Consider the following 27,426-nt stretch of genomic DNA (forward strand, 5'->3'; position numbering starts at 1 on the left):
CTCTATTTTAAAAAACAAACAAAAAAAACCCTAAAGTAGGTATCTCACAAGGCAGGAAATGTAATACAACTGAGAAACTGGGACACAAAAAATTGTTCTTAAATTTCCCTAAACATACAGTAACATGCATGAAAAACAGAGAGTCTTCATGAGCTCCCTGAATATTAAGTTCCAAATATGATGCATGACCTATAATCATAGCTTAGAAAAGACAAATATAGGCAGGGACTCACTTCTAAAGATCTTTTGAAATACTTTAAGGATATATATTTAATTCCACAGCAATTTTGTCAAATCTGGTAGGATTTATTAGTTCACCCTACATGTAAAGAGGAGCAAAAGCTTATGTGATACATTCAAGATTATGTTAACAGTTCAACATTTTAACCTAAATAAATTCTAAGTCACTGAAAGGACTCAGTGAAATGATACAATCACACATATCAGGGGCTCTCTTCCTTAAAGGGCCACATCATAAATATTTTAGGCTTGTGGGCCATATGATCTCCCTCACAACTACTCATCTCTACCACTGTAGTGTGAAAGCAGTCACAGAATACAAGTAATAAGTGCATGTGACTGTGTTCCAACAAAACTTTATTTACCAAAAAGGGCGGCCCGGCCCTCCCACAAGTTGGCTGATCCCTGACAAATCTTTGATCTGTAGGGAGATTACAACAATGGGAAAATAAGATGAAGTGAAACCACATAAGCCCTTTCAGCTTTGTTAAAAGGATTCATTACCAATCTAAGAAAATATGACTTTGACACAGTAGTTACAGGTCCCTGTCCAATTTATGTCCTTAGAAGGATACAAAGACACATTTCCACTGTGACCCCATGTAAGAGTAGTTGTGTGGCTTAAAAAGAAAACGGAAATTATAAAACCATTTATAAGTGTTATTTTCCAATTATTTAGAAGCTACCTTCTCACTCTTAAAAAACCCCTCTGCCAATATAATAATAAAGGGCATATTTACTCACCCATATCTTGCCAGAGATGCTAAAAAGACCAGCCATTCCAGACATCCTAAAAAAATAAAGAGGAGAACCACTGGTGATGTATAGTATTAAAAAAAACAAACACAAGATTCAAGTCACAAGGACTACTCCTCCACTTCTTGCAATACATTGCCCTCTCTCCTGGATTCACTTCCATCCTTACAGAGCTTAGACCCCATGGTCACCATCTGAATTACTCTGCTGCAAATACGGTCAAGTCCCTGATCCTTTCTCCCTGCATGGTGCATGCCTGGCGAAATCCCTAACCCTGAGCAGCTGAATGTCTCTGGGGAAAAATCACGATCTCCCCTCACAGCCACAAACCTCAGCGAGCCCTCAATACGGCCCAGTCCCACTGTAATCTTTTAGGCTCTTACCTGAGATGAGAGCTCATATCCTTTTCTCTCCCTTCAAACTTTACACACCCTCCCCTCCCCATGCACTCTCAGCTAACAAACACTCCTTGTCTGTCACTGCAAAATCAGAAGCCATTATGTGATCTCTCTTATCTTCCCAGCAGCAAATCTGAGCCTGGTGTACAACTGCATCCACCTTCTCCTATTGCAACAGAGAAAGTCTACCTGCCTGACTACAGTCCAAACCCTCCACTCGTGCCTTGGACCCCATCCCTTCTGTCTTGCTAATGACTTGGTTTTTCCCGTCATCCCATTTCCTGCATCAGCAATTTCTCCCTCTCTGCTGGATCATTTTCATCTGCATGAAAACATGTTCTACCCTCTCTCATCTTTTGAAAAGAGCATCACTGGACCTCAGATGGCCCTCCAGCTTAGCTTCACAAACTTCTCCAAAGAGAAGCCTACGCTTGCTGCTGCTTCTTCCTCACCGTATCTTTAACCCATTCAAATCTGGCTTCCATCCCCACTACTGCACTATCACTCCTTGTCAAGGCCACAATGACATCGCATTGCTTCACTCAATGTCTTTGTCTCAGACTTGATCTCCCTTAACCCCTTGGTAACATGGGGCACAAGTGACTATTCCCTCCTTCTTGAGCACCTTTTACTTGGCTTCTAGGAAACTGTGTACCCTCGCCTGTCCTCCTGCCTCACTGGTACTCATTTTCAATTTCCTTTTGCTGACTCCTTCTCTACCCAACTTCTTAACTTTGGAGTGTCTTGTGGCTCAGGCCCAAGCCCTTTTCTTTTTCTCTCCCTCTAGGTGATCCCCTCCCTTCTAAAACTTTAAATACCATCTATATGCCTTGTATTTGTGTTCCTGAATTCTCCATGGAGACCCAGCTCCATGCATCCAACTTGACAGCTCTACAAGGAAGTCTGCATCTCAAACTTTACATGTCCAACACTGAACCCTTGATTTTCTCTTGCTCAAATCAGTAACTGGTACCAAGACCATCAAGTTCTCAAACCAGAAACCAAGGAGTTTTGTGTGTGTGTGTGTGTGTATGAATCTTCCCTCTCCTTCACCTGAGCAAAGTCTACCTTTAAAACATATTTTATTTTTAATAGTAAAACAATTATTAAAACATTTTACAACTACATTTACATCATATACAAATCTAAATTTCATTTAGAAGTATCAATTGATAGTGGTGTTGGATTCACATTAGCAATCACTACATGATCAAAGAGAGTGCTTTCCTTTGCTTTATTACACAGTTATTTTTATTGAGTTAACTACTCAAGTTTCAGACTGCTTTATTTTTTTTCTCCAGGTATACTCCTTTCTTTAGGGCTCCTAAAGCTTCAAACAATTGTTCCTTCCTATCTTTAAACTCAGTCCTGTCTCAGTTTAATTCAACATCTATTAGCAGACATTGATTTCAATCTTATTCTTCTTAGCTATTATTATGACATACTGGGAAACAAAAGAGGCATCAAAGAAGCTTAACATTTACCAAGTGTTTTTTATTTATTAGGGGCCAAGATTAGCACTGAATCTCAGTCTTCAGGGAAGAGCTGCGAAAGTGAAAACTATGATCTCATCTTCCATTTAGAGACTAAAAAGCCTGCTGTAAGTGGGCTCTGAGTGATGCTAAGTTTAATCACCTGGTTAACCAGTGATTGAGACAGACCTCTCCAGTGGAAATGCAGTTTTCCCTTGGTAATGGGTAGGTCATTTGTGGGGTGATATGTTGGCACCATACGAATACCCATTACCCCACAATCTTCTGCCCAAGAGTTTTACATCTATTGATGACAATGGCCCTGGTCGGCCATCATGCTACTTTCATGCATCCACTCCACACGACTCCTATAACATTTAATAAACTGTAATATTATACTTATGTTCGGTATTCGGAAGGCATCTGAAGTTGTATGGCACTTAATTTAAAAGGCTTTAATGGCCTGTTCAGCAGTCACTTGTTAACAGCAGAACTATAATTTTATTAGCGCCAGCTTCCAAGTCTGTAGTGGTTCCCAACTTTGGCTGCTCCTCAGGCACACGAGGCTGCCCCACCAGTACCAGTGTAATCAGAGTCTCTAGGATGGCAGCCAGGTGGCAGTAGTTTTCAAAAGTCCACAGGTGATTCCCCTGGACAAGCAAGGATGCGAACCACTGCTCTCAATCATAGTAATGGCATTTCTTACCACTTCAAATTCAGAAAGGTAGAGCTTTGGCGAGTCAATAAGCTGGCTTTACAGTTCTCTGAAAATGTGAAGAAACTGCAACACTGTCAGTTTCCACTAGAAAACTAGTGCTCTTGAAACTCATAATTCCTTAAGAAGAATCCAACATCACAGACGTTAAGCCACACTGCATGATTTTTGGGAAATCGAGTCCAGAATAAGGCATGTTTTCTGCCCAATTCTCAAAGAGATCACACTAATATTGTATAAGTGATTAAGAAGGGCCCAGACCTGGAATCCACGACAAAGAAATGAAGCTGATAATTTGGTGGAGGGAGCAGAGACGGCAGCAGCCTAATTTTGCCTACGGGGTCCAAAAGTGGCCTCAAGTAAGTTTCCCTCAGAGAAGAAACTGACATCAGCATGAAATACTAATGATACTCAGATATTTCAAATCTACCCCTAAGCCATTTTTTTTCAACCAGAAATTTACTGCATTTCCCAAACTACACAAAAGTAAAAGTTTCAAATAAGAGCCCAACCATCAGTCATGTCCATCTTTCTGGCAAAAGTCACACAAAAGGATGATGGAGAGAACATCTTTACAACAGTTACACACTTCAAAACCACAAGCACCCAACCCAAGGGCATGTTAGCTAGAATTATGTAAGATTCACCTTTTAATCATGTCCTGTGTCCTGCCAGGTCCAGTAAGGAGGGGTCTCACCCAGCTGGTAGGCCAGGTGTGACAGTCAAGCTCCTCCTTCCCCCACCCCCACCCCCGGCCCCCTGCCTATTGATGAATGTCCCTGAGGCTGAGTGTTGAGAGGCGGGAGCAGACAAGTGGCCCAGGTGGGCAGCGGGAGGAAAGTCTTGTTTGTATAACAATGACAGTGACGCTCATGACAATGGGACTGCTCAAGCTCAAACCGTGTCAACAATGAGGATACAGAGCCTTAGCAAGACTGAAGACATGAGAATCTATTTGTTGGCCCTGAGCGGGCAGCAGCCGGAAAGTGAAAGTGCCACTGGATCCCTCTCCCTCTCCTCTGCATTACAGCTCCTATCTTACCTGGTCCATCATAAGGAGGGAGGCTGGGTCAAAGGGTGGCCCAGAGTGGCAGGGATGCCAGGAGGGGACAGAAGGAGCTCTGGGGTGAGGAGTGAAAAGAGAGAAAAGCCTCACAGGCACTCCGGCCACCAGCTGTCAGAGGTTCTCCAGGCCAGGCCAAACTACAGGTAGGGAAGCCCTGAGCAAGGGGAGCTGACACCCGAACACGGTCAAAGTGATGACTGAAAACGCTTAATCCCTCAGTCAGTCAAAGAAAAGCTGCTGTGTCTTCAGCCCCCATTACTAAGGAGGCCCAGCACATTATTGGATTCTGGGTACTGGAGAAAAATGCGTGCCTCATTAGCGAGGCCTTGCCAATCACAAGGAAACAGAGCAGTTTTGCATGAAGCGGTGGCAGCTGCTCTTTGGGAGGAAATCTCTCTCACTTCACCACCTGAGGCAAAGCTGCTGGCAACAGGGTCTCCATTTAGAGGCTCCCCTGAGTGCCTGAGGGGGCTCTCCTAAATGCCACCAGTGATGTGCACCACAGCACCGCCACTGTTCAACCTCAGCACCCACTCTGCACGGCCACCAGTGGTGGCCCCGCTCAACAGGCAAAACTCAAGGCCATTCTCACTGCAACAGGATGAGGCCAACCTGCAATGCTGACCTCAACCATGTCCCACAGGAGGAAGTCAGAATCTTATTTCAGTCTATTATCTATTATAACCCGCCCAAAGCAGCTTAGAGCAACCTGCTAATTTTTGTCATCACCAATAATCACAGGGAGAGAAAGGCCACCCCCACCCCACTAGAGAGGCCACTCCCACTACCTGCAGCCCAAAGGGGCACAAGGCACTTCAGTTAGGTTTTGCAGCCCCCATTCCATTGGTCTGGGTGGGGTCAGATGGGTATAATAATAGGGCATTGTATTTATGATTTTTAAAAAGAGTTCTTACCTTTAACAGACACATACAAAAATATAATAAAATGACACATTTGGTATCTGTTTCAAAACAATTGATTAAAAAAAGCTATAATTTGATGATCATTATAGGTGGGTAAAGGGTACATGGGGCTTATTGTACTATTTTCTGTACTTTTATGTATGTTTGAAAGTTTCCATAATAAAAAGTGAAAAAAAAATTGAGTTCTTGTACAAAAATATAGAACAAAGTGGCTCATACCATTATGATTTGTGTATGATTTATACATGTTACAAGCAAAATAACATGTTGCCTTAAAATACTACCAGAATATAATAAGGAGAAAAATGCAGATGGATGAATTCCTAAAAATGCCACACATCCACTGGTAGCTACAATTTCCAAATTCAATACATCATTCCCAAGATAAGTTAAAAGGCAAACATTTTAAAAGGAAGGTCTGAAAAACATACATTTTTCAAAGGATCACCTGCAAGTTTAAGAATTAATTCCAAGTTTTCTACATTCTCAGAACTCATAAAGTCTCAAAAATCCTGTGGATCAGTCCCTTTTCCAGCCCACTTTCCAACCTTCTGGAATATGAAACCCGTACACCATCCAGTGACACCTCCAATTAACACCTGGGTTGCCACGCTATGCTTCTCGGCTGAAGGCCCAGATTCCTACCCAACCACCTTGCGCCACCATGGCTTCTTTTTAGCAAGGTCTGAAAGGTCCAGTGACTCAAAATTTCCCTCAAAGTCTCCTTAACTGGCTGCGGCCATTTTGGCAAGCTTGTCTCACGATGACCCCCGCAGGGGCCCGGCGCGGTGGGACGTGGAGTGGCGGGCGTGCTGCCACCGGCGCGAGCTGGCTTCCAGCACGTGGGGCAGATGTTTAAAACATCTTTTGGATCCACCCATTCTCTCCATCCCCACTGCCACCACGCTGATCTGCACTGCCACCATCCCTGGGCTAGACTCTGAGACAGCCTTCTACCTGTCTCACCTCTCCACGCGGCCTTCCCCACTCTCTGCTCACCACGTGCGCTGCTGACATCCCAGCTGGCCACAGGCCTGCATGACCTGCTTCCTGCCCTCCTCGCTTTCTCAGTTTACACTACTCTCCCTCCCTTTCACTGGTCACCTTTCTGCTCCTCAACACACCAAGCTCTTTCCGATCTGGGGCCTGTGCGGATGCTATACCCGTTCCTGGGAACGTTCCTCCCCTGCTCATCACCTGGCTGGGCCATGCTGTCTTTAGATCTCACTTGCAGTCCTCCCCTCAGAGTGACCTCTCCTAGCCCCCATCTAATGCAGGGCCACGCTCCCACAGTTAGTCCCTGGCTTAGTAAAGGTTTGTTTTTTTCTGAACAGTCCTTGTCTAGACTATGATTCTTTACATCCTTAGTTTTCTTCTTAATCTGTCTTACTTTAAGTCACCCCAGGAGAGCGGAGGGGTCACATCTGTCCTGGTCACTGCTGAACATCTAGCACCTGGAACAGTATCTGCATAAAATCAGTGCTCACATATTTGCAGAATTAAATGCCACAGGTGAGCTGCTTTTAGAATAAGCCATGTATTTCCTATAAATGCTACCAGATTACTTACTCCTGAAATATGGCATGATTTGACCCTATTTCAGCAGGGATAGTCCTTACACTTATATATACTAATATATAAAATAATTATACTAATAATTATATTATTATAATATATTAATATAAAATTAATTACAAATATGACAATTCATTCAAAAGTAAAACTGTGAAAAAGTTATTATGGCTTGGCCTTATCTGTCTCACCAAGCATTATACAGTTTGCCATTATGGCCAAAAGTTACCCCAGCGGTATTCTGCTAGGCAGCCAAAGACACCATCAGTCTTATTTTCCACACAGATACATGAGCAATTCCTTCATGAACTATAATTCAAGAAACAGTTGCTCCTCTATCTTATGAATAATTTATAAGGAAGGAAGGATGGTAAATGGTGTTCAGTACCATATTTTGTAAAGAGAAAACAGGTGACATGGTGCAAAAGTTAGAGAGGATTTGTGTAACCCACCTGAATCTGGGTACTTAATTGCCAGTATCCTAACAACCAGATGAAACGTATGTGGGTCACAAAACCAGAAACACAACATGGGCCAAGCATGGACATGTGTAGTCTGGGTAACCAGAAGTGAATATGAAGAAAACTGTAGACTGTCAAGGTCTATGGGTTGTTAATTGTTGTCGAGACCTTCTGTTCTATTAATAACACCTTGTCATTAAAAAACAAGTTACGTTAGAGAAGCCGGGGATTTCCAGCCAGTCAGAGGCTCAACTGATCGCCACTTCTTCTCTAAGATATAGTTCTGCAGGTCTTCGTAGACTCCTGGGCCACGGTAACGGCGGAATATCCCATCTTTTGCACTATAAATTATAAAAACAAATAGAAAATAAATCCATTAAAATATCAAGTATTACAGACAATGAAAATCAAAATAACTATTGGTTTTACATGTGAACTCCACTCTGAATTTTAACTTGGCTCAAATGAAGAAAAAGAAACATTATAGTTAGGCACAAGTCAGAAAGCATGCATAAATACTTATCTAGTACAAATGAGGAATTCCAAAACAGAGAGTATTAAATATTCTATTTTATTACTGCACAATTTGTGCAGTAATAAACTGCAAAGACTATAAGCAAAGTCCTTGGCACCGTCTAATCTGCCAAGTTACTTTTTATTATTTTTGCTACCAATTATTCCGATTTTTCTCTAATAGCAGCAAAATAGCAATTGTTATCAAGTTTTAAAAAAATTGTATCCACATTTCCAAATCTCTGTCATCCAAGTCCCTCCTCTGAAAATTAACAAAACGCCTCTTAGTCTCACATACGCCTTTGGTCTTCCCTCCCTCTCCCTTTCTTGCCAGTCAAGCTTCCTAGAGGAGGAGTCTACACTTGCCATCTTCTCCTCTTACATTACTCATTCAATACTCCTGCACTCGGGGGTCCTGCTTTCATGACTCCATGGAAACTGCTCATATTGGAGGTCTCCAATGACTCTTAAGCACCATATCCACGGAGCACTTTTCTGCCATTTTTCCGGGGTGTGTCATTGGCACTGTCCACTACTGAGCCCCCCTTCCTTCCTCCCTTCCCTTGGCTTTTATGACATGGGCTCTCTGGACTTCTTCCTACTACTCTGTCCATCCCTTCTCAGTTCCACACTCCCTGTTTTCCTTTGCAGATGTCCTAATGGTGGTCAACTCAGGTTCTATCCTTGACCTGCTTCTCTTCCCATTGTATCTATTTCTCATTGTCTATATTTCTACTGTTATCTAAACCCCAGTATGTATCTCTAGCCTAGATCTTTCTTAAGAGCTTTAGATCCTGACATCAAACTATCACCTAAACTTCCCCATTTGGAATTAGCATAAACCCTTCACATTATCTTCTCTATTCTGGCCTCTATCTTCCAAACTTCACCTTATTCTAACGGCTCCTCAAAAGCTTTCACTAGTTAAGAATGGCCCGTTGGTAAGTCATCACAGGCTCCTTCTTCCTTATGGCTAATCAATCACCAGTTCCAATGATCCCATCTCCTAAGTATCTCTGGAATCCATTCCTGTCTTTCTCCTTCCCCGCCCCCCACCCCCACTACCTAAGCCTCTCTAGCCCCATCACCCAGGATGATCCAGCTGTATCCCACGGGCCAGCCACAGAGAACTAGTTACAGTTCTCTGAAGGTATCTCCTTTTCTACTGGGCTTTTCCATGATACATCCTCTATCTGGAAAGCCCTTCTCTACCTTGCCTGCTTAGCCTATTCCTTCCTATCTATTAAAAATCATCCCATCTTTTACATCATCAGAAAAATCTTCTTTGACCTCTTCACCTATCTGCTACCTGAAATTAGGTTCCTTTCTCTGCAGCACCCCAAGCATCCCTCTCTTCTAATCACTATCATTCAGTGCAGACCAGTCTTTCTCCCTTCAAATGCTAAGCTGAATGAGTGACAGTTATGGAAAACAACTTAGAATACTGGTACACATCTACTTATTTCTAATCTTTGCAAAACCAGAAAATTATTTGAACTTACTGAAAAAATGCTGGGAGGGTAGTGACAAAGAAGCGGCCACTCAAACCTACAAGAAGCATAGACAAAAAAGTTACAAGTCAAACTCAGACTAAACCAAGCATCTAACCTAAGGTGCAAGAACAAGCAGCCTTGAGCTTGTTTTTACAACCACATTAGTAAAATCTTTCCCATTACTGAATCACATTTAATATTTTTTTAAAATAAATTTTTACCCATTTTTATTTACCTAATACTTTCTAGTAACTGACATACAACTTGCTTATCTTCGATGTTTTAAACTGGAGTTTTCTGGCTTGTGTAATACTTAGAATTATATGGTGGCTGAAAGGATAGGTTTCAGAGACATGCAATCTGGGTTAAACAACTAAATTCTCCACTTACTAGCTTTGTGTTCTTAGATACATTACTTAACCTTTCTGAGTCTTGGTTACCTCATCTGTAAAATGGGGATATAAAAGCCTAACTGAATTGTTCTGAAGTTATATTAGATCATTATATCAAGTGTGTAGCACATAGTAAAGGACTCAATAAATAATAATAGGTATTATTACATCAGTCATACATTTAAAAAATAATAAGGAATACGAAATAATAAGTTATGTATAATCTTTGCACATTTATAAAATTGCAAGTACTGTCAAGGGATTCTATGTACATTAAATAGATTTTTTTCAATTTGTCTTGGCAAACCTTTACTGAACACTAACTACATATCAATTGTTATGCCAGGTACACGTGAAGACAAAGATAAAGAAAACCCTTAGTCACTCAGCAAATATTTACTAAGCGCCTTCTTTGTTCCAGGGACTGTGATAACTATTCAAGATATAAATAAACAAAAACACGTACAGTCTAGTGGCAGAGGGAAAAACTTAATCAAAATAATCACAACCATGACTACAAACAGAGATTGATGATATTAAGAAAAGGGGCATGCAACAAAACCCTGAATGATATAGGAGTAATGAGCATAATGCTCTATAAATGTTTACAAATAAATAACATTTATGTGGGCACCAAAAGTGAGTAAGCCTGGTTCTGGCAAAGAGAAGCAAAGCTGAAGGCCCTCTCTGGCCAGCGTGGAAAAATGAGACATTATTTTCACCTTTCTCAGCACTTCTGCTTTTCCCATTGAAGAACAATCTGGACAAAATCAAATAGCTATTCAAATAAAGTGGCTCAAATTTTACATCTCTCCTGTCTCACTTGCAATTTGAAACACTGAAGCTTTACTTTTAATAACACGGGAAATTTGCTTATACCCATTCTATAAGTTAAATCTATATTCAGTATAATAATTTATTAATTAATGATGAGTCTTCCCAAAAAACAATTACTATTTTTTTCTGATATCAAACAAAGTAGACTCTAAAACATCCCTATGGCACTTAAAAGAAAAGATAGTATTCTGAAGGTAATAAAAATCAATTTACAAAAAGAAACATTTACTACATACACTTATCATTGTACATCTGGGGGAAAAACAAAAAAAGGTTGTACTGGCAGTTACAAAAACACATGTGACCTGAGAAGTCCACTGAGGGTTTAACAAGCATGTTCACCTCTAACGTTGTTTGGAAATACAGCCCAGCAGGGGAACAAGGGTATCTTTTAATAAATTTCCAATGCTAAATTACTAGGGGAAAAAGCATTGGTAATCCTAAACTATTATATGCTTTAAGCTTAAAATAATTATTGCAAACAGTTTCATCTCATTTCTCTCCTAGCTAGAGATTCTTATGACCATTCAAAAATTTTATCTAAGGAGTTACAGTATTAAGGAATTATGCTTTGTTTATATGGCCTTTTAAAGTAGAATGAACAGACAAATAGCATCCCATCACTACCTCAAGTTTCTATTTAGATTTTATTTTTATCAGAATAAATAGGATTCCTAATAAATGTTAGGTATCACTGAAAGCAGTATTTTTAACTTGTTCTTCAAAATCCTTCATGTGATCTTGGTCATCACTGGCCATGGCAATAAATAAAAAAAAAATAAATCTTAAAAGTCGTTCATAAAACATTAAATTATACAAAATCTTAAAAGTAGTTCATAAAACGAAAAGACAACCCTCAGAATGGGAGAAAATATTTGCAAACGAATCAACGGACAAAGGATTAATCTCCAAAATATACAAGCAGCTCATGCAGCTCAATATTAAAAAAAACAAACAACCCAATCCAAAAATGGGCAGGAGACCTAAATAGACATTTCTCCGAAGAAGACACACAGATGACCAAGAGGCACATGAAAAGCTGCTCAACATCACTAATTATTAGAGAAATGCAAACCAAAACTACAATGAGGTATCACCTCACACCAGTTAGAATGGGAATCATCAGAAAATCTACAAACAACAAATGCTGGAGAGAGTGTGGAGAGAAGGGAACCCGCTTGCACTGTTGGTAAGAATGTAAATTGATACAGCCACTATGGAGAACAGTATGGAGGTTCCTTAAAAAACTAAAAATAGAATTACCATATGACCCAGCAATCCCACTACTGGGCATATACCCAGAGAAAACCATAATTCAAAAAGACACATGTACCCCAGTGTTCACTGCAGCACTATTTACAATAGCCAGCTCATGGAAGCAACCTAAATGCCCATCGACACACGAATGGACAAAGAAGATGTGGTATATATATACAATGGAATATTACTCAGCCATAAAAAGGAACGAAATTGGGTCATTTGTAGAGACATGGATGGACCTAGAGACTGTCATACAGAGAGAAGTAAGTCAGAAAGAGAATAATATCGTATATTAACGCATATATGTGGAATCTAGAAAAATGGTACAGATGAACCATTTGCAAGGCAGAAATAGAGACACAGATGTAGAGAACAAATGTATGGACACCAAGGAGGGAAACTGGGGGGCAGGGGTGGTGGTGGGATGAATTGGGAGATCAGGATTGACATATATACACTAATACGTATAAAATAGATAACTAATAAAAACCTGCTGTATAAAAAAAAAAAAAGTAGTTCATAAAACACATTAAATTATACAATATGAATTTCCAGATTCATGAGCCAGCTTACCTGGGGTTAAACTCCACTTCTGTCTCTTATTAGTTTTTAATATGAGACAGTTAATTTAAACTCTCTGGGCTTTAGTTTTCTTATTATAAACGGGCATCACAATTTCTATCTTGCAGTATTGTAGTATTAAGTGATTTTATATTTATGTAGCACATAGAAAACAGGGTCTGATATATAAGCACTAAATAAATGCTATTAATTTCTTTATTTAAATCTCTGATTCAAAGTTAGAATAAAATAAGAGGATGTAACAAACACTAATTTAGTCTTAAGTGCTTTGGAAATTGTGCCTTATTTTGGATAACATAACTTAAAATTTTATAAATAAATGTACCCATGAAAATCAATGCGAAAATAAAAAAGAAACACAGTGATGGATGGTCTCTGAGATTTCTGCACCTTTCTCATTCAGGCTAGACGGTACAACAGCACACTTGTTCCCCAAATGGCTACATTAAAGGGTATAAGAAATTTATAGTTTTTGATATGAATGTCTTCTAACTTTTAATACTGATACTATGAAATGTTAAGGGAGACTTTCATCATCTGAAAAGTTAAACCATGACCACCCTGGAACAGAGAAGCACCATGTGAGGTTGTGGCTTTACGATTTAAAAACAAGTATGGATCTTAAAGAATTATAACAGGGCAGCAGCTCATTTCAAGGTTTGCATAATGGTTCACTGACACAAACTTCAGAAAGTATGGAAGAAACAAGCACACCTCAAATACTTAAAGAGACAAAGTTTGACTGCAAGGTCTCCCAAAATTTCTACGGTACCTTTTATACTTTAAGGGTAACATCCACTTTAAAATGAAGACTGCACTGCAGCATAAAATGGCATTAATCCAAAATGCAGAAAAATTTTTAATTTCTTATTAGCAAGCTTATCTTAAACACATATAGCAAAAGAAAAAGAAGAATTGAAGATTAGAGAAATAAAATTTATGGCAGGGAACTAATTTCATATGCAAAAGCACAACAGAAATTATTTAAATTTAATATTAAGAAAATGGGGACAGCTACCAGCTTTTGTTCTATCATTTATTAGCTGTGCTATTTTAGGAATGTTACTTAACCTCTCTGAGCCTCAGTTTTATGAGTAATAATATATAAATAGTTTGCTCTTCCTAGGATTGTAATGAAGCTAAAATGTATGTAAGTGCTTAACACAATTACAGGCTGAAGTAAATGCTTACTAAATGTTAGTTATTATTTTTTAAATTAATTTTTATTAGAGTATGGTTGCTTTACAATGTTGTGTTAGCCTACACTGCAGAAAAAATGAATCAGCCATACACATACCGATATCCCCTCCCTTTCATACTTCCCTCCCATTTAGGTTACCACCGTGCATTAGGCAGAGTTCCCTGTGCTTTACAGTATGTTCCCAGCAGTTGTCTGTTTTATACATAGTATAAATAACATATATGTGTCAATCCCAGTCTCCCAATTCCTCTCTCCCCACCCCTTTCCCCCTTGGTATCCATACATTTGTTCTCTACGTCTGTGTCTCTATTTCTGCCTTGCAAATAAGATCATGTATACCATTTTTCTGGATTCCACATATAAGAGTTACTATACGATACTTGCTTTTCTCTTTCTGACTTACTTCACTCTGTATAACACTCTCTAGGTCCATCCACGTCTCTACAAATGACCCAATTTCATTCTTTTTTAAGGCTGAGTAATATTCTGCAATGTTAGTTATTATCACCAAAGAGAGAAGTAGAAGGAAAACAATCAAAAAAAAAAAACTAGAACTAATCTTACCTTTGAAATTGAAATAAAGTTGTCAGTATAATAGAATACAAAAGACTAAGTTTTACACTTATAAAATTAAAATATCAACACTAACTAAAGTACAGTAAACTAAATTGTCTTCTATAATAAATTAGTGGCTTTAAAGACAACAGTTATTCTTGGCCATGGTAGGGGTCTGGTTTACCTCTCATCTAGTGCAACAGCCATGGGTGTTCTCTGAGCAGCTGCTCTTTTCCTGTCTTGGACAACTAAGCTTATCCGCATGGAACAGAAGGTTCAAGTATATACTCATTAAATTTAATTTTCCAAAGTCAACTCAACTGAAACATCATCTGGCCTATGCAGTATTAAACAGGCAATATAATGCAATCTAATCTAAGGCCTGTGCTCTCCTTGACTTCTACATCTCAGCTGTAAAAATGCAGTGTCTTTATAATCCTGAAATCTTATTTTCTATTTCAAATACCTAAAAAAATCTCTTATTAGATATACCAATGGAAGAGTTACAGGCATAACTAAAGAGTATGCATGAACACCTCAAAAATTCTTGCTTTCCCTTCTTCTTAAAAAAGGAATGAAATTATCCCTTACTAGCATTCCTGTGCACAGCAGCCCTGATGAAAGATACAGTAATGCAGATCTGTATCCAAATATCAATCTGTATACAGAAATATCTAGTAAAGAGCTCAGCCATGGGGAAAATAATATAATTTCGACGGTTTCCCACTCATTCAGTAGGTAAGATTTTGCAAAAATGAAGTAAATACTTAAATAGCTTCCAAGAATAGGGACAAGCTGCCCCAGAGGTTTGCCACATAAGACATGTTCTCTTCATTCAGCTTTCAGGACCCCCTACTTCTCTATCTCCTTCCTGCTTCACTGGCTTCTCCTTTTCTGCTGCTGGAACTTCTTTTCTTCTAAATGTTGGTATGCCCCAGTTCTCAATCCTCAGAACACGTCTCTGCACACACTCCCTAGGTAATCTCAATTTGTCCCTTTGCTTCAAATACCATCTACACTGATGATCCTTAAATGCCTATCTCTAGCTCACCTCTATTTGGATTTCTATCAAACATCTCGAACTTAAACCCTGTCCCAAACCTGATCCTCCTTCAGTCTCCTCCATCTTCTTTCTTTTCACCAAGTGCTACAACCAATCTACTGGGAAATCCTTTAGGATATTCCACCCAAATGCCATATCTCCAATCCAGCCACTTACCACTGCTGCAACTAGTCCAAGCCACCATCCTCTCCACTCTGGGCTACTGCATTAACCTCTGAACTTCTCTTCTTGCTTACACTTCCAACCTCCTACAGACAATTTTTCACACAGCCAAATGAATACTTTTAAAACATGAATCAAATCATGTCACTCCCGTGCTCAAAACCTTCCAGTAGCTTCCTTTCTACCATACTTGGTATAAAACCTAAACTCCTTGCCATGGCCAACAACAGCCTAAATGGTCTGGTCCCTAGCTCGTTCTCCAGCCCCATTTGTCTCAAGGACCCCACTGGCTATCATATTGTTTCTCAAATAAGCCAAGTACTCCTACCTGCACATGCTGTTTGCTCTGCCTGGAATGCTCCTCCCCTACACCTTGTTGAAATTCATTTCCTTAATTTGTCAAGACCTACAGTCAAACAGCCCTTCCCTGGACATTCTATTAAAATAGTGGCTCCCACCATTTTCTACATTTTTACCCTGCTTTCTTTTTCATCATAGCCCTTACTACCACCAGACATTATTTCCATTTTTCTTTTGTGATTGTTTATCCCCTTCACTAGAATGTAAGCTCAATGAGGAGCCAGGTCTTTTCTTCCTTATTCACCTGCACCATTATTTACCTGCATCATTCGTCTGTATCACTGCTATCCAGAACAGGGTCTGGTGCATGATATCAACTCAAAAATTGGCTGCATAAACATATTATTTCTAAATGTTATTAAAATATTATTTGAAAGCATTAGGTTTGTAATTTAAAGTAAAATTATAAACATAAAATAGTATAATCTAAAGTGAAATATTCTCTAGGCCACTCAGTCATGTGTGTAGAATTTTGGCTCCTAATTTTTACTTATCAGTTACAGGTTTTCAGTTGTTATCATTTAAAAGAATTCTAGAGCCTCTACTTTAAAAAAACTGAGACATAAAACCACATTTTGTTTTTTGGACTTTGTTTCTTCACTATTTTCATAGGACATCAGACCAAAGACTTTTTTTCTTCTTCTTAGGTTTTATACTTATATAAATACTATGAGTCAATGATAAATTTGCTTTTAAAATATTTTGTCATAATCAATTTCTCTTACTTCATTATCGAAAAAGCATTTCATCCATTCACAATGGAAAAATAGTTTATAAGTCTACATTTTAGGAGGAAAGACAGTATTCAGTTAGACTTTAGATCTGTGAATCCATCACAAAGCTAACTGTTTAATTCGTTTAATTCAAATCATGCTGTGAATTCACGGCAGGTATGCCAAAAAGCTGAAATGGGAATAGGCCAGCTGCATTTCTAAGAAATTCATCATAAAATGTGTCTGGTGCCCACAAATTAACCTGATTTCATTGGACTCAAACTATTAAAAACACAAAAACAAGTTTACCACAGATATGTCATTGCAATGATTTGACCTCCAAGCAGGAAAACTAATTATAATAGCCCAAATCATGAACTAATAACTATAATTGTCCATCTCTAAATAGCAGATAGGCAGAAGTGGTTTTGTTTTAAATGCTTAAAAAGGTGGAGGCTTGAGTACTCATGGCTTGTAGTAGAAATCTCTCTCCATGGGTTTGTCAACACATAGATCTTAACGGACACCATTCATTTTGTTGTCCCAGTAACTGGTAATTCGTTATTTTGTGTTTATTGAACTCACAGTTATTACAGAGAAGGAATAGCTACATTTCCACACCTACCATCTTTTACCCCCTTGTGAAAGGATGCAATAGGTAGAAATTAAATGTAGATAGGAAAACAATTACTTATAAAGTTTCAAAATAGTCAAATTTGAGATTTAAATCATAAAAACCCAACTTTTCTCAATTTATATATAATACACAAAGTTACACAAAGTTATTTTTAAACTATAAATACAAATTTATTGTGTGTATCTTTTCAGAATTAAAGTCTCCTTTATCTCCCTCTTTTGAAAAATTATATCATTAACAACTAATAAATGTAGATGGTGACAGAATTAGAAATTTACCATTCTGGAGCTCTTAATAAAATATTTGATTCAGGTAAGATCATCACAGATCTTAAAAGCCCAAAGTATCACCCCACAGATTACTTTCCAGCTACAAAGTGGGGTCTTTTCTTTATAATTGAGATGTTTAGTGTCATCACCTTAACCAAATGATCAAATTCAACATCACTAATAGTGACAGTACATGTCTTATGATGGGATACAATATAAAGTCACAGCATCACCTTTCCATGAATGTCTAATCCAAATCATGCCTTTACACTGAAGTTCAAGTTTACAGAAAATATAAGAACAAGTTAAATGTCATCATAAGGAAACATCTAGGCAAATCCTTGGCCTGTTCTCTTCAGAATAACAATGGCATAGAAAAAATGGAGGACTATTCTAGATTGACAGAGACGAAAAACACATAACAACCAAACGTAATTGGTGAACCATGATTGGATCCTGGTTTAAAAAACTATAAAAAGTCATGTGGGAAATAATTAGGGAGATTTTCATATGCTGAAGTATTGAAGAGTGAAGTCTCATGATGTCTGCAACTTATTTTCAAATGACTTAGCAAAAAATATATATATATACACATATGTATGTGTAAATACAAACACAGACAGATGCAGATATGCTAAAATATTATCTTGATTTTAGGTGGTTAGTTCATGGGTAATCAATATTCTAGTCTTCCAACTTTTCTGCATGCTTGAAAAAATTAAAATTAAAAGCAACTAACTTTTGCATTTAATGTTCAACATTTACAGTACCTGGTTCTTGAATGACATCCACCTTCCCCACACTGATCTGAAGTATTTCACCATTCTTTGCAAAAGTCTCCCATTCTGAATCAGTCTGCTGACAGGATGGACACCAAGGGGCATAACTATAAAAGAATAATAGCTAATCAATATACATACATGAAAAATATCTGTAAAACAAAATAGAGAAATAGAGTATTTAAGTTGACAAAATAAATTCTTAACTAAAGGGAGACACAAATGCAAGTTTTCCCAAAGTCATTAGACAAAGAAAAACAGAAGCACATTTCCCTCCTAGAATTTAATATAAATATTATGAATATCAATTCCCTGGGAAAAAATTAGCCAAAGTTTAAGATTTTTCACAAATTACTGTAATACTTAAAAGTATTTTATTTCAATGTTATTGCTACAATCAACCCAAATTTTATCACCTTCCAGATAGTTTTTGATATTTGAGGGTGAACACTGTTTTGAAAGTGCTACTAAAGGAGAACAATTTTCACAAGGGTGCCCCTAAACTAGCCAAACCAGTTTCAAATCCATCAAAGCTACAAATCTGATGAGCAAAGACCACAAGATCTGCTAGTGGGTCCCCAAAAATGAGTCATTTCCAAAGATCTGTGGCAGTTCTGAAACATTTCAAGAAAGAAAGCAGAAGCTATAGGCTAAACCAACTCTACTTGACACTTAAGAATTAGAAGAACCTGTGTCTTCAATCAGAACTCTGCTTTTTACATTAATTTTTTTCATTCAATAAACATGAACTGAGCACCAACCAAGAAGCTGAGGCTACAGCTGTGAACAAGACAGATGTGCCTCCTCTCCTTAGGGAGTATACAGTCCAAAGAGGTAATTACAAACCAGGTGGCAAATGTGAGTATAGAAAAGATGCTATAGAGACACAGACGCTGGGTGATCTCAGAAGGGCCCAAAGAGAAAGGAGCAACTGTACTAAGATCTAAAGGAGAAGAAACACTCAGAGAGGGATCAAGGAATGTTCTAATCTAAGCAGAGAGAACAATATGTGTGAAGGTGCAGAGTACTGAGCATTTAAATAAAGTTGTATAAAGAGTTAGCACTCTATTTGAAGCTCCAGGGTTAGCCCTAAAGAGGTAAGAGAATTATGATCAGATTCACATTTTGTAAAACTCACCCAGCAGTTCTGTGGATAATGGATCAGGGAAGAATATGATGGAAGCAAAGAGAAGAGGTGGAAGGCTGGCCCTCTCTAGCTCTATCTTTAAAAAAGACTAGTATAGCCAATTCCAAGATCATTCTAAAAGGTCATTAATCTTCCCATTATAGCTCACTGTCCAATCCCTGAGGTCCAGGAGACATGGACCAGAGAACATGGTCCGAGAACAATCTGCTGACATGACATCTTTGAATGTGGATTTTTCTATAAACACTTGTATCCCTACATTTCCAAGGCAAAGTACATCCTGGTATACAGTAAGTGCCCAATAAATGTTTGCAGAATACATAAATGAACAAACTTGAAAGAAAATTATATTCTTCATCTGAGAAAATAGTTATTTTCTACATATTTTCTAAATATCCAAATGGCAGATGAGACTGGGGCAAGCAGTTGGTAAACTCTAGGGAAAAAAGGAACATTTTATTATTAAGTACATTTCAATAGGCATTTCAATATATTGGATAAGAGTTCTGCCGGAGGCATCAGAGAGACCAATTACAAATTAACCATGTGTCTTTGAGCAAGTTAATAATCCTTCCATGCCTCAGCTTTCTCAACTGTAAAATGCGATAATAACAGCAGCTACCTTAGAAGGTTATTGAGAGATTAGATGACACATGTAAAGCAGGCACATATTAAGAAAATCATTAATGTAAATGACATTTGTAATATACACCTGGTTTCAGAGACATTTTTATGATGCATTAGCTCATCTGAACCTTATGGCCTCACTGTTGTAAGGCAACAAGGCAGATTCAGAGAGACTTGCTGACGGTCACTTCAGACCACACAGAGCAGGAACACAGATGGAGGTATTTGTGTGATAAAAATGTCCAAGGAAAATAAGATCCAACAGAGAAAGACAGAAAGACAGACAGTAGGAATAAGAAATACATTACCAAAAAAAGGAAGAAATTTTGAGGTACAGTTTAATGAACTTCAGATCCTCTTTGCTTTGTTTCCCTAGAACTGTTTCTGCATACAACACATTTGCTATATCAGTAATGATTAAATCATGCAAATATCATCATTTTAAAAAATCCTAGTCCCTAATCTCTAGACAGACTATTATATAAATTGGGAATTTGGTGAAATTGACCCTTAAAATATACAAATGCCACTGAGATAACTTTAGATACTCCATTTTCTTTGCAGCTGTTACCCACTGGTCTGCGGCACTGTTAATGCCATTATTTCTAAGATTTAATCAGAGTTTATTGTGTTGGAATGTACCAAGGTCATCCATTAACCTAGTGTGTTCTTTTGGTGATGGAGATAAACCAGCCCTGAGTCTCAGAAGTGGGAATTGGTCCATTGTTGTTGCAACTTTTTAAACTATTAGTATTCTTTTGTATCTAAAAGATAGTCATTTAGAATCTACTATGACACCTGCTAGAGAAATTTCACTAGAATGAACACTCCATGAAGGCAGTGACTGGTGCATTGCTTGTACCCAGAAGAGAGCCTGGAACGTTCTAGGTCACAGTAAATATTTATTACATCAATGAACAAAGGGGAGGTGATAGTGATTATCCTTAGTACCTAAGAAAATATATACAGCTGTTTCCTTCAGTGATATACTAGCTCTTGATTAAAGAACAATTAAAGTCTATTATTCATTCATTCACTGAGTCAAAAAGTATTTATTGAACACCTAGAACTTGACAGTTATTAAGGTTCTGTAGCTAAACAGGAGGAGGAAAAACTTTGTTCCTCTACTTAAAAGCTTATCATCTAGAGGAGGAGTAAGACAAAAACCAAGTACAAAAACATATAAATTAATTTATAATTATAAGTTGTGATAAGGCCATGCTAGATACAAACAAGAAAGAATTTTCCTGGGTGGTTGGGGTACAGAGAAGGCAGGGCACCTGTATGAATGGTAAGGAGTGTCAGGAATGAACTCAAAGCGATGTTCTTCGTTTGCAGAAATTACAGAGATGCTAAGTCATGGGTGGACCTCTGAATCCCATAGGGAAAAGGCTTCCCCTTATATGGGTCAGTGTGCAGGCCAGCTGAGAGCGTAAGCATGAGTCAGCCAGGCTCTGTGCCTTCCTCCAGGCTCCCCCACTATACAACTACTCTCCTCAGCTTGCACTGGGGATTGCAAAGCTCAGGCCAGCATTCTAGTTCTGGTCTTGCCCACCACTTACTAAGGATATGGTTTAAAGCTTTAACCTTCCAAGCTTTCGTCTCCTTTAGTTAATGAGAATGAGAATAATAATTCTGCACCAGATTTCTGGGATGCTCAAATTCTGAAAGAGGGCATTCTGAATTGCTTACACTGACATAAGCAATGTAACTATTTACTGTGATTGAAGTGATGATGACGACGATGGAGAAGATGTGGATGATTACCCTTTGTGGAAACAATCTGAAATCAAATACTTCTATGTTAGCCCATAAGCTCCTCTTTTGCATGCTTTTAAATACCCATAACAGTACCTAAGGCAGTGGTTTCCAATCAGAGGCATTTGGAAGTGTGTATAGGGGATGGAGGTTTAAATATTTTTGATGTCACATGACTACTAGAATGTTATGGGCAGGGGCCAGGGATGCCAAAGGTTCTGCAATGTGTGAGCCATTCCCACATATCAAAGAACTGTCCAACTCAAAATGCTAATAGTACCCTGGTGAGAACCACTGAGGAATGCTCAAGAGAGAGGAAGCATTCAACAAACATTTGCTAAATAAACAAATGCTACCTATGCTACTTATTTCCTTCACAGCACAGCAGACTGCCAGTCCCTTGAAATCAAGAAATGTAATTTATTCACCTTCATCTTCCCAAGTCCCCAACCCTGAACCTGACACATAACAAGCATTTAATGACTATCTCTTATACATTCAATCAACAAATCACCACTATCGATGAAACTGCAAGAAATTATAACTATTTGATATGGGCAAGTTAAGGCAATGATGTTCTCTGCAAGTATAAGAAGGATACTAGAAACACAACGCTAAAACCAAGAGATCCTAGGGAAATAAATGAGGCCTTTCTCCATCACCAGATGACTAGTTTCAATTTTGAAACATCATCATCCCAAGAACAAAGTCAGAAAAAGTATTGCTTTATAAAGATCTCTATGCCTTAGAGATAAACTATTTTAACCCAAAGACATATTTTTCCTCTAGGTAACAGTTTAAAGTATGTGGGTCAAAATTAAGCTTTGTAGATATCTACTTATGTCTGGGGTAAAAAAGCCACCAGAACAGCATTATATTGTATATTTTTGTGTTTCAAAAGAACAAAAGTAGTATTCTCAAGCACTGATATGATGGGAACCAAGCAAATGTTTAAAACAGCAAAAGTTTACAAAGCAACTGAAGGAAGAATAGCATGAAACAATGGAAAGAGAGAAAAGAAAACATCAGAAGGCCTTTTAAAGATTAGATAATCTTCCCTAACCCAAGAAAGGACAAACTTTTCAACAGAGGTTAAGAGGAAGAAAGCACAGCAAACCAATTATAGAGACATGGCAGAAACAGGGGTAAAAAGTATAAAAGAATGTACGAAAGCAAATAAGAAGAGAAAAACTGAGTGTACAAAAAATCCACTGAATTAAAGAAAATGTTAATAGTAATGGGAGAATTTTTCAGGTTTTAAAAGGTTTCAGAATAAAAATGGTGAATTACTGCAAATATAGTTTTAGCTGATATTTCTCCTTAACAGAGAAGTGTTTTTTTAAAAATTGAAAATTCAATTGCAAGAATACAAAAAATTGTTTGAAAAACAAAGAAAACATAACAAATTAAATTTTACATTAAGGACTTTTCATGTCTCAGAGCAGAGAAACACTGCTATGTCCTTCAAAATAAATTATTGATACCAATCTAACCAGGAATTGTATTATAGGAACTTCGTACGAAGTGGGATCAAAAAGAAAAAGTCCCCAGAGGAGAGGTAGCATATAAACAAATGAACAAGAAAAGAACTGTCATTCAAAGTAATGTTAAAATTTTAATATTATCAGAAAGCCTCCTAACTTGCTTCTTTTGAGAAGTTAAATATATCATCACCTGTGGATCCCTAACAATCTCCATTTATTATGACCAGTTCATCTGAACAAAGTACTAACATGGGAGAAAGTATTAAGACATTTTGTTTTCCTGTTATAGACACCAGAAAAAAAAAATCTGATAACTTATTGGATGTTTGAAAGAATTCCTAGAAATTTATAGGCTCATAGTAGTACTGAAGATATAAATTTTATTTTTTTAAAGTGTTGGATTTTGTCAAAGGGAGGAGGAATATCACAAATAAAGAGCCACAATTTTCTTCAGGACGAGCACTTAGCTTCTGGAATTTGGAGGTAATGGTTCTTTCCTTTCTAGCCGCACTTTATATCAACCTATTCTGAAGTGTACTCAATGAAAAGAACTTCTAAGATCTCAAGTATCTACACAGCTTACTTTCGGTTACAAGTATCATCTTGAACAAGAGCCCAAACATAACTCCATACAATGGACACATAGCAAGCTTACAACAATTGATTACTACACCTCAGCTTGTACATTTATGAAGTAAAATTTGAACCATCAACATAGCCATGAGTTGTTGGCTGTTGCTTGTTTATAATCCTAACTTGGCTTACACTTACCGGAGCTTTAGTGTTCTTAGTTTTTACTTAAAAAAAAGTAAAAAAAAGAACATAGCTACTCCAAAAGGAATATAAAGGAGTTGAGGCCATTAAACATAACAAGTCTTTTCTGCTTTGACCTTCGTCATGCACATACAGAAACTCAGTTTTAATCAGAAAACTGACATCTAGAAAACCTCCATTGTACAAGCACCTACTAAAAAAACAACTTTCTGTAGTACTAGCTGATAAAACAGTCTCTCTAAAACTCTTGCAATTAAAAACATGACAGTCCTGTCATGCTTACTTTAAAATTTTCTCTCTTAAATAGAAAATGACCTCATCTCTATTCAAAGTAGTTAATTTTAATCAGTGCTTCATGTCTACAGATCTCTTTAATAATTTCATTGATTTATTATGATACCAAAGGCATTGTACTTTGAGGTCTAAAATATCCCCTGCTTTGTGACCAAAAGGTAAATACTTGTTTGAAGCAGTACTGTGCATTATGTTCTTTGAACAATGTAATCTACTAGGTGACTTACAACTTTTGGGCCTGAGTCAAACTGAGGTTTTCAGTCTATAGAATAATCTGTTTGCAATCTAAATTCAAAGAATCAAAATTTAGTCTTAAGACAAATGAAGGAAAATTTCAATTCTGTGAGAGTCTGTGTCCTCAACGCAAAATTAGTTAACAGATATTAGCAATCAAGTATGTGTATCATCTGAAAACCACAGGCTAAGGAGATGTGGTCTCGGTGATTATTTCTTCAGCCATTCTCCATTTTCCTTACAAGCCCCCCACGATGGTCTCTCTAGCCTATTGAGACATCTGCCCACTGCCTATTTCAAGCCATCTTTCAAATGGTTACTTCCTTCCTAAATTTTAAACTATAATGAATAAATCTTCCCTGCTCCTAACTCAAAACAGCATTTTCCCACCTCTCCTCAAGCCAAGGCACTATCCAATATTTACCTTCTATTGTTCAAAAGGGGCAATTTATTAATATCCTTTTCTTTATGACACTAGCACAATTAAGTTATGATACCTACCCAGAAATCTCTACCTCCAAAAATTATAACAAATATCAACATTTATTTGAAATCTTTTTTCTCCGGGTCTTCAAAATGAAGACTGAGATACTTTGTACGGACTGGTCTGCCCTTTACCATGCTGCAATTATTCATTCAGCAAGTATCTTGACTAGTCAGGGCTACGTTATTTGTTCTGTACAGAAGCGTCACTGGATGACAGCCCTTTCCCCTCCACATACACTTTTATCAAAAGCTCGAGATTTTCTTGCAGATTTCTCTGTTCCCCTTCCTCCCCTTGGTAAACCGCTCATCCACCACATCCCTAAAACACTTCCTCCCAAAATAGGGAACTAGCCAGGCAGGGGAGGATGCGCTACACCCGCAGCCCTCACCGCGGAGGGCCGGGCGCGCATGCGCAGCGTCGGGGGCCCGGCCCGGCTCTGCAGGTAGCTGGCTGGGCGGGTCCCGGCCCGAGGTCTAGCCCAGTAGGCACTGCGGTAGCGGGAGAGGGAGGCGCGGCTCCTGGAGGGCTGCAGCCGCGAGGATAGTGTGGCGAGCGGGGCGGGCGGGCACACTCACAATTTCAGCATCCACTCGCCCTCCAACACCAGCGTCCAGTTGGAGGCGGTCATGGGGCGCACCAGGCTCCGCTCCTGCGGCAGCGCGGCCTGCTCCGGGCCGGCCTCCGCCTCCGCAGCTGCCGCCGCCGCGACCCAGGCGACCAGGAGCGCCGTGAGCAGCGGGCCGCGGCGCCCGCCCGCCATGTCGCTACGCGGAACGAGGCTCCTCGGCAGGGGCTGGGGCAGAGGGTACGGCCGGCCTGCGGACCGGGCCTTCCCACGTAGTGCTAGGAAAGACCGGGTCGCCCCGCCGCCGCCCTGCCGCGCCGACTAGCCCAGCTCGAGACTGGGGTGGCAGTCGCCGCCTCTTATCGGCCCGGGCCGCGGAGGCCACGCCCTCTCCCGCCTCGACTCGCTGTTGCCCGGGGCGTCGGTTGCCTTGGCAACGGCCGCCCTCCCCCTCCTGAGCGCTGCGTTGAAAATAAACAGATGAGCCGTTGTTGCTTAACTTAGAACCTGTACGGTGTGTGCCTGGGCTCCAGTAAGGTGGGGGGCGGGTTGGTGCGTGTGGCTTTTTCTAAAGAGGAACGTCGCCAGTAATAAAAAAATGCATCACCTATTCAATGGTAGCAAAAATAACAGCAATGGACTCAAGTAAACTGTTGAATGGAAAAACAAAAGGACGTGTTGGGCATCTCACTGAATGGGAGAGGAAATTTTAAGCACTCTTTGCCTGTGTATAATGAAGTAGCACTGCCTAATTGGAGATAATGAAACTAGACCATGCAATTGTATTTTTTACAAAAATGTTAATTTCACAAAAAAACGTTTACAACATGGGTACTAACAGATAAAATGAGTCAGTTAATAAGAATAGTGCCAGTTGCGATTAAATGGACTTCTCGCTTCTCTTGGCTACACTTTTGTCAGATCTAAAATGAGAATGGCCTTAAATGATTTCCAAATCTCTTTCCAGATACCCATTCGATGCATCTGTACCTTGAGATCACTACACCCTTAGTATGTAAGACTGAATTAAAATCAGAGGTCGGGTGCGCTTTTTCAAAGTGTTGCTTTACAAGAATTCATTAGATGCGCAAAGCATAAAACTGGGTAGTGTGGTCAATATATCATGAAAAAGTGTGATTTCTGTCCTGGGCAGAAATCAAATCAACAAAGACAGCTATGCAACTAAGAGTATTGCAGGGCACATGAGATCAATCTCCAATCAGTACTTACAGGTGAGAAAGATGAATTTTGACTGCACAGATGACACTGTAAACTTGGAAAGTGGCCTTGCAATAAATGTTACCAAAAGTCAGTTATTTTATACAGATCAGTCCTATAAACTCAGTGGGAAATATTTTATTTTGCTTTTAGAAAGAAATGACATACACAGAAAGTCTATCATTCTTTTCAGTATATGATATATGATTGGTAAAAAAAATTCTTAAAATAGGATCTGATATTAAGGAATTACTGTTAATTTTGTTGGGTGTGATAATGGTGTTATGATTATATTTTAGAAGCCTTTATTGGTTACAGATAGTGAAATATTTATCGGTGAAATAATATGATGTCTAGAATTCTCTTTACTCCAAAAATAAAATTTGGGGGGTTGAAGGAAAATGTATGAAACAAAAGTA

The 27,426-nt window shown here is 38.7% G+C and overlaps 1 protein-coding gene across 1 annotated transcript in view; it reads right to left on the minus strand.

Moving 5' to 3' along the window:
- Window positions 1-26,163, minus strand: part of TMX4 (thioredoxin related transmembrane protein 4) — a 47,983-nt gene extending 21,820 nt beyond the window's left edge. Inside the window, exons 1-5 of the mRNA XM_068565669.1 lie at window positions 25,800-26,163; window positions 18,411-18,526; window positions 9,619-9,664; window positions 7,816-7,944; window positions 985-1,030 (exon numbers count right to left, since the gene is read on the minus strand). Of these exons, the coding sequence (XP_068421770.1) occupies window positions 985-1,030; window positions 7,816-7,944; window positions 9,619-9,664; window positions 18,411-18,526; window positions 25,800-25,984 (522 nt within the window). The 5' untranslated portion in view covers window positions 25,985-26,163. The remainder of the gene's footprint in view (window positions 1-984; window positions 1,031-7,815; window positions 7,945-9,618; window positions 9,665-18,410; window positions 18,527-25,799) is intronic.
- Between the last annotated feature and the right edge of the window lie 1,263 nt (window positions 26,164-27,426).

The sequence above is a fragment of the Eschrichtius robustus genome, chromosome 16 (assembly GCF_028021215.1).
Source record: "Eschrichtius robustus isolate mEscRob2 chromosome 16, mEscRob2.pri, whole genome shotgun sequence".
NCBI lineage: Eukaryota > Metazoa > Chordata > Mammalia > Artiodactyla > Eschrichtiidae > Eschrichtius > Eschrichtius robustus.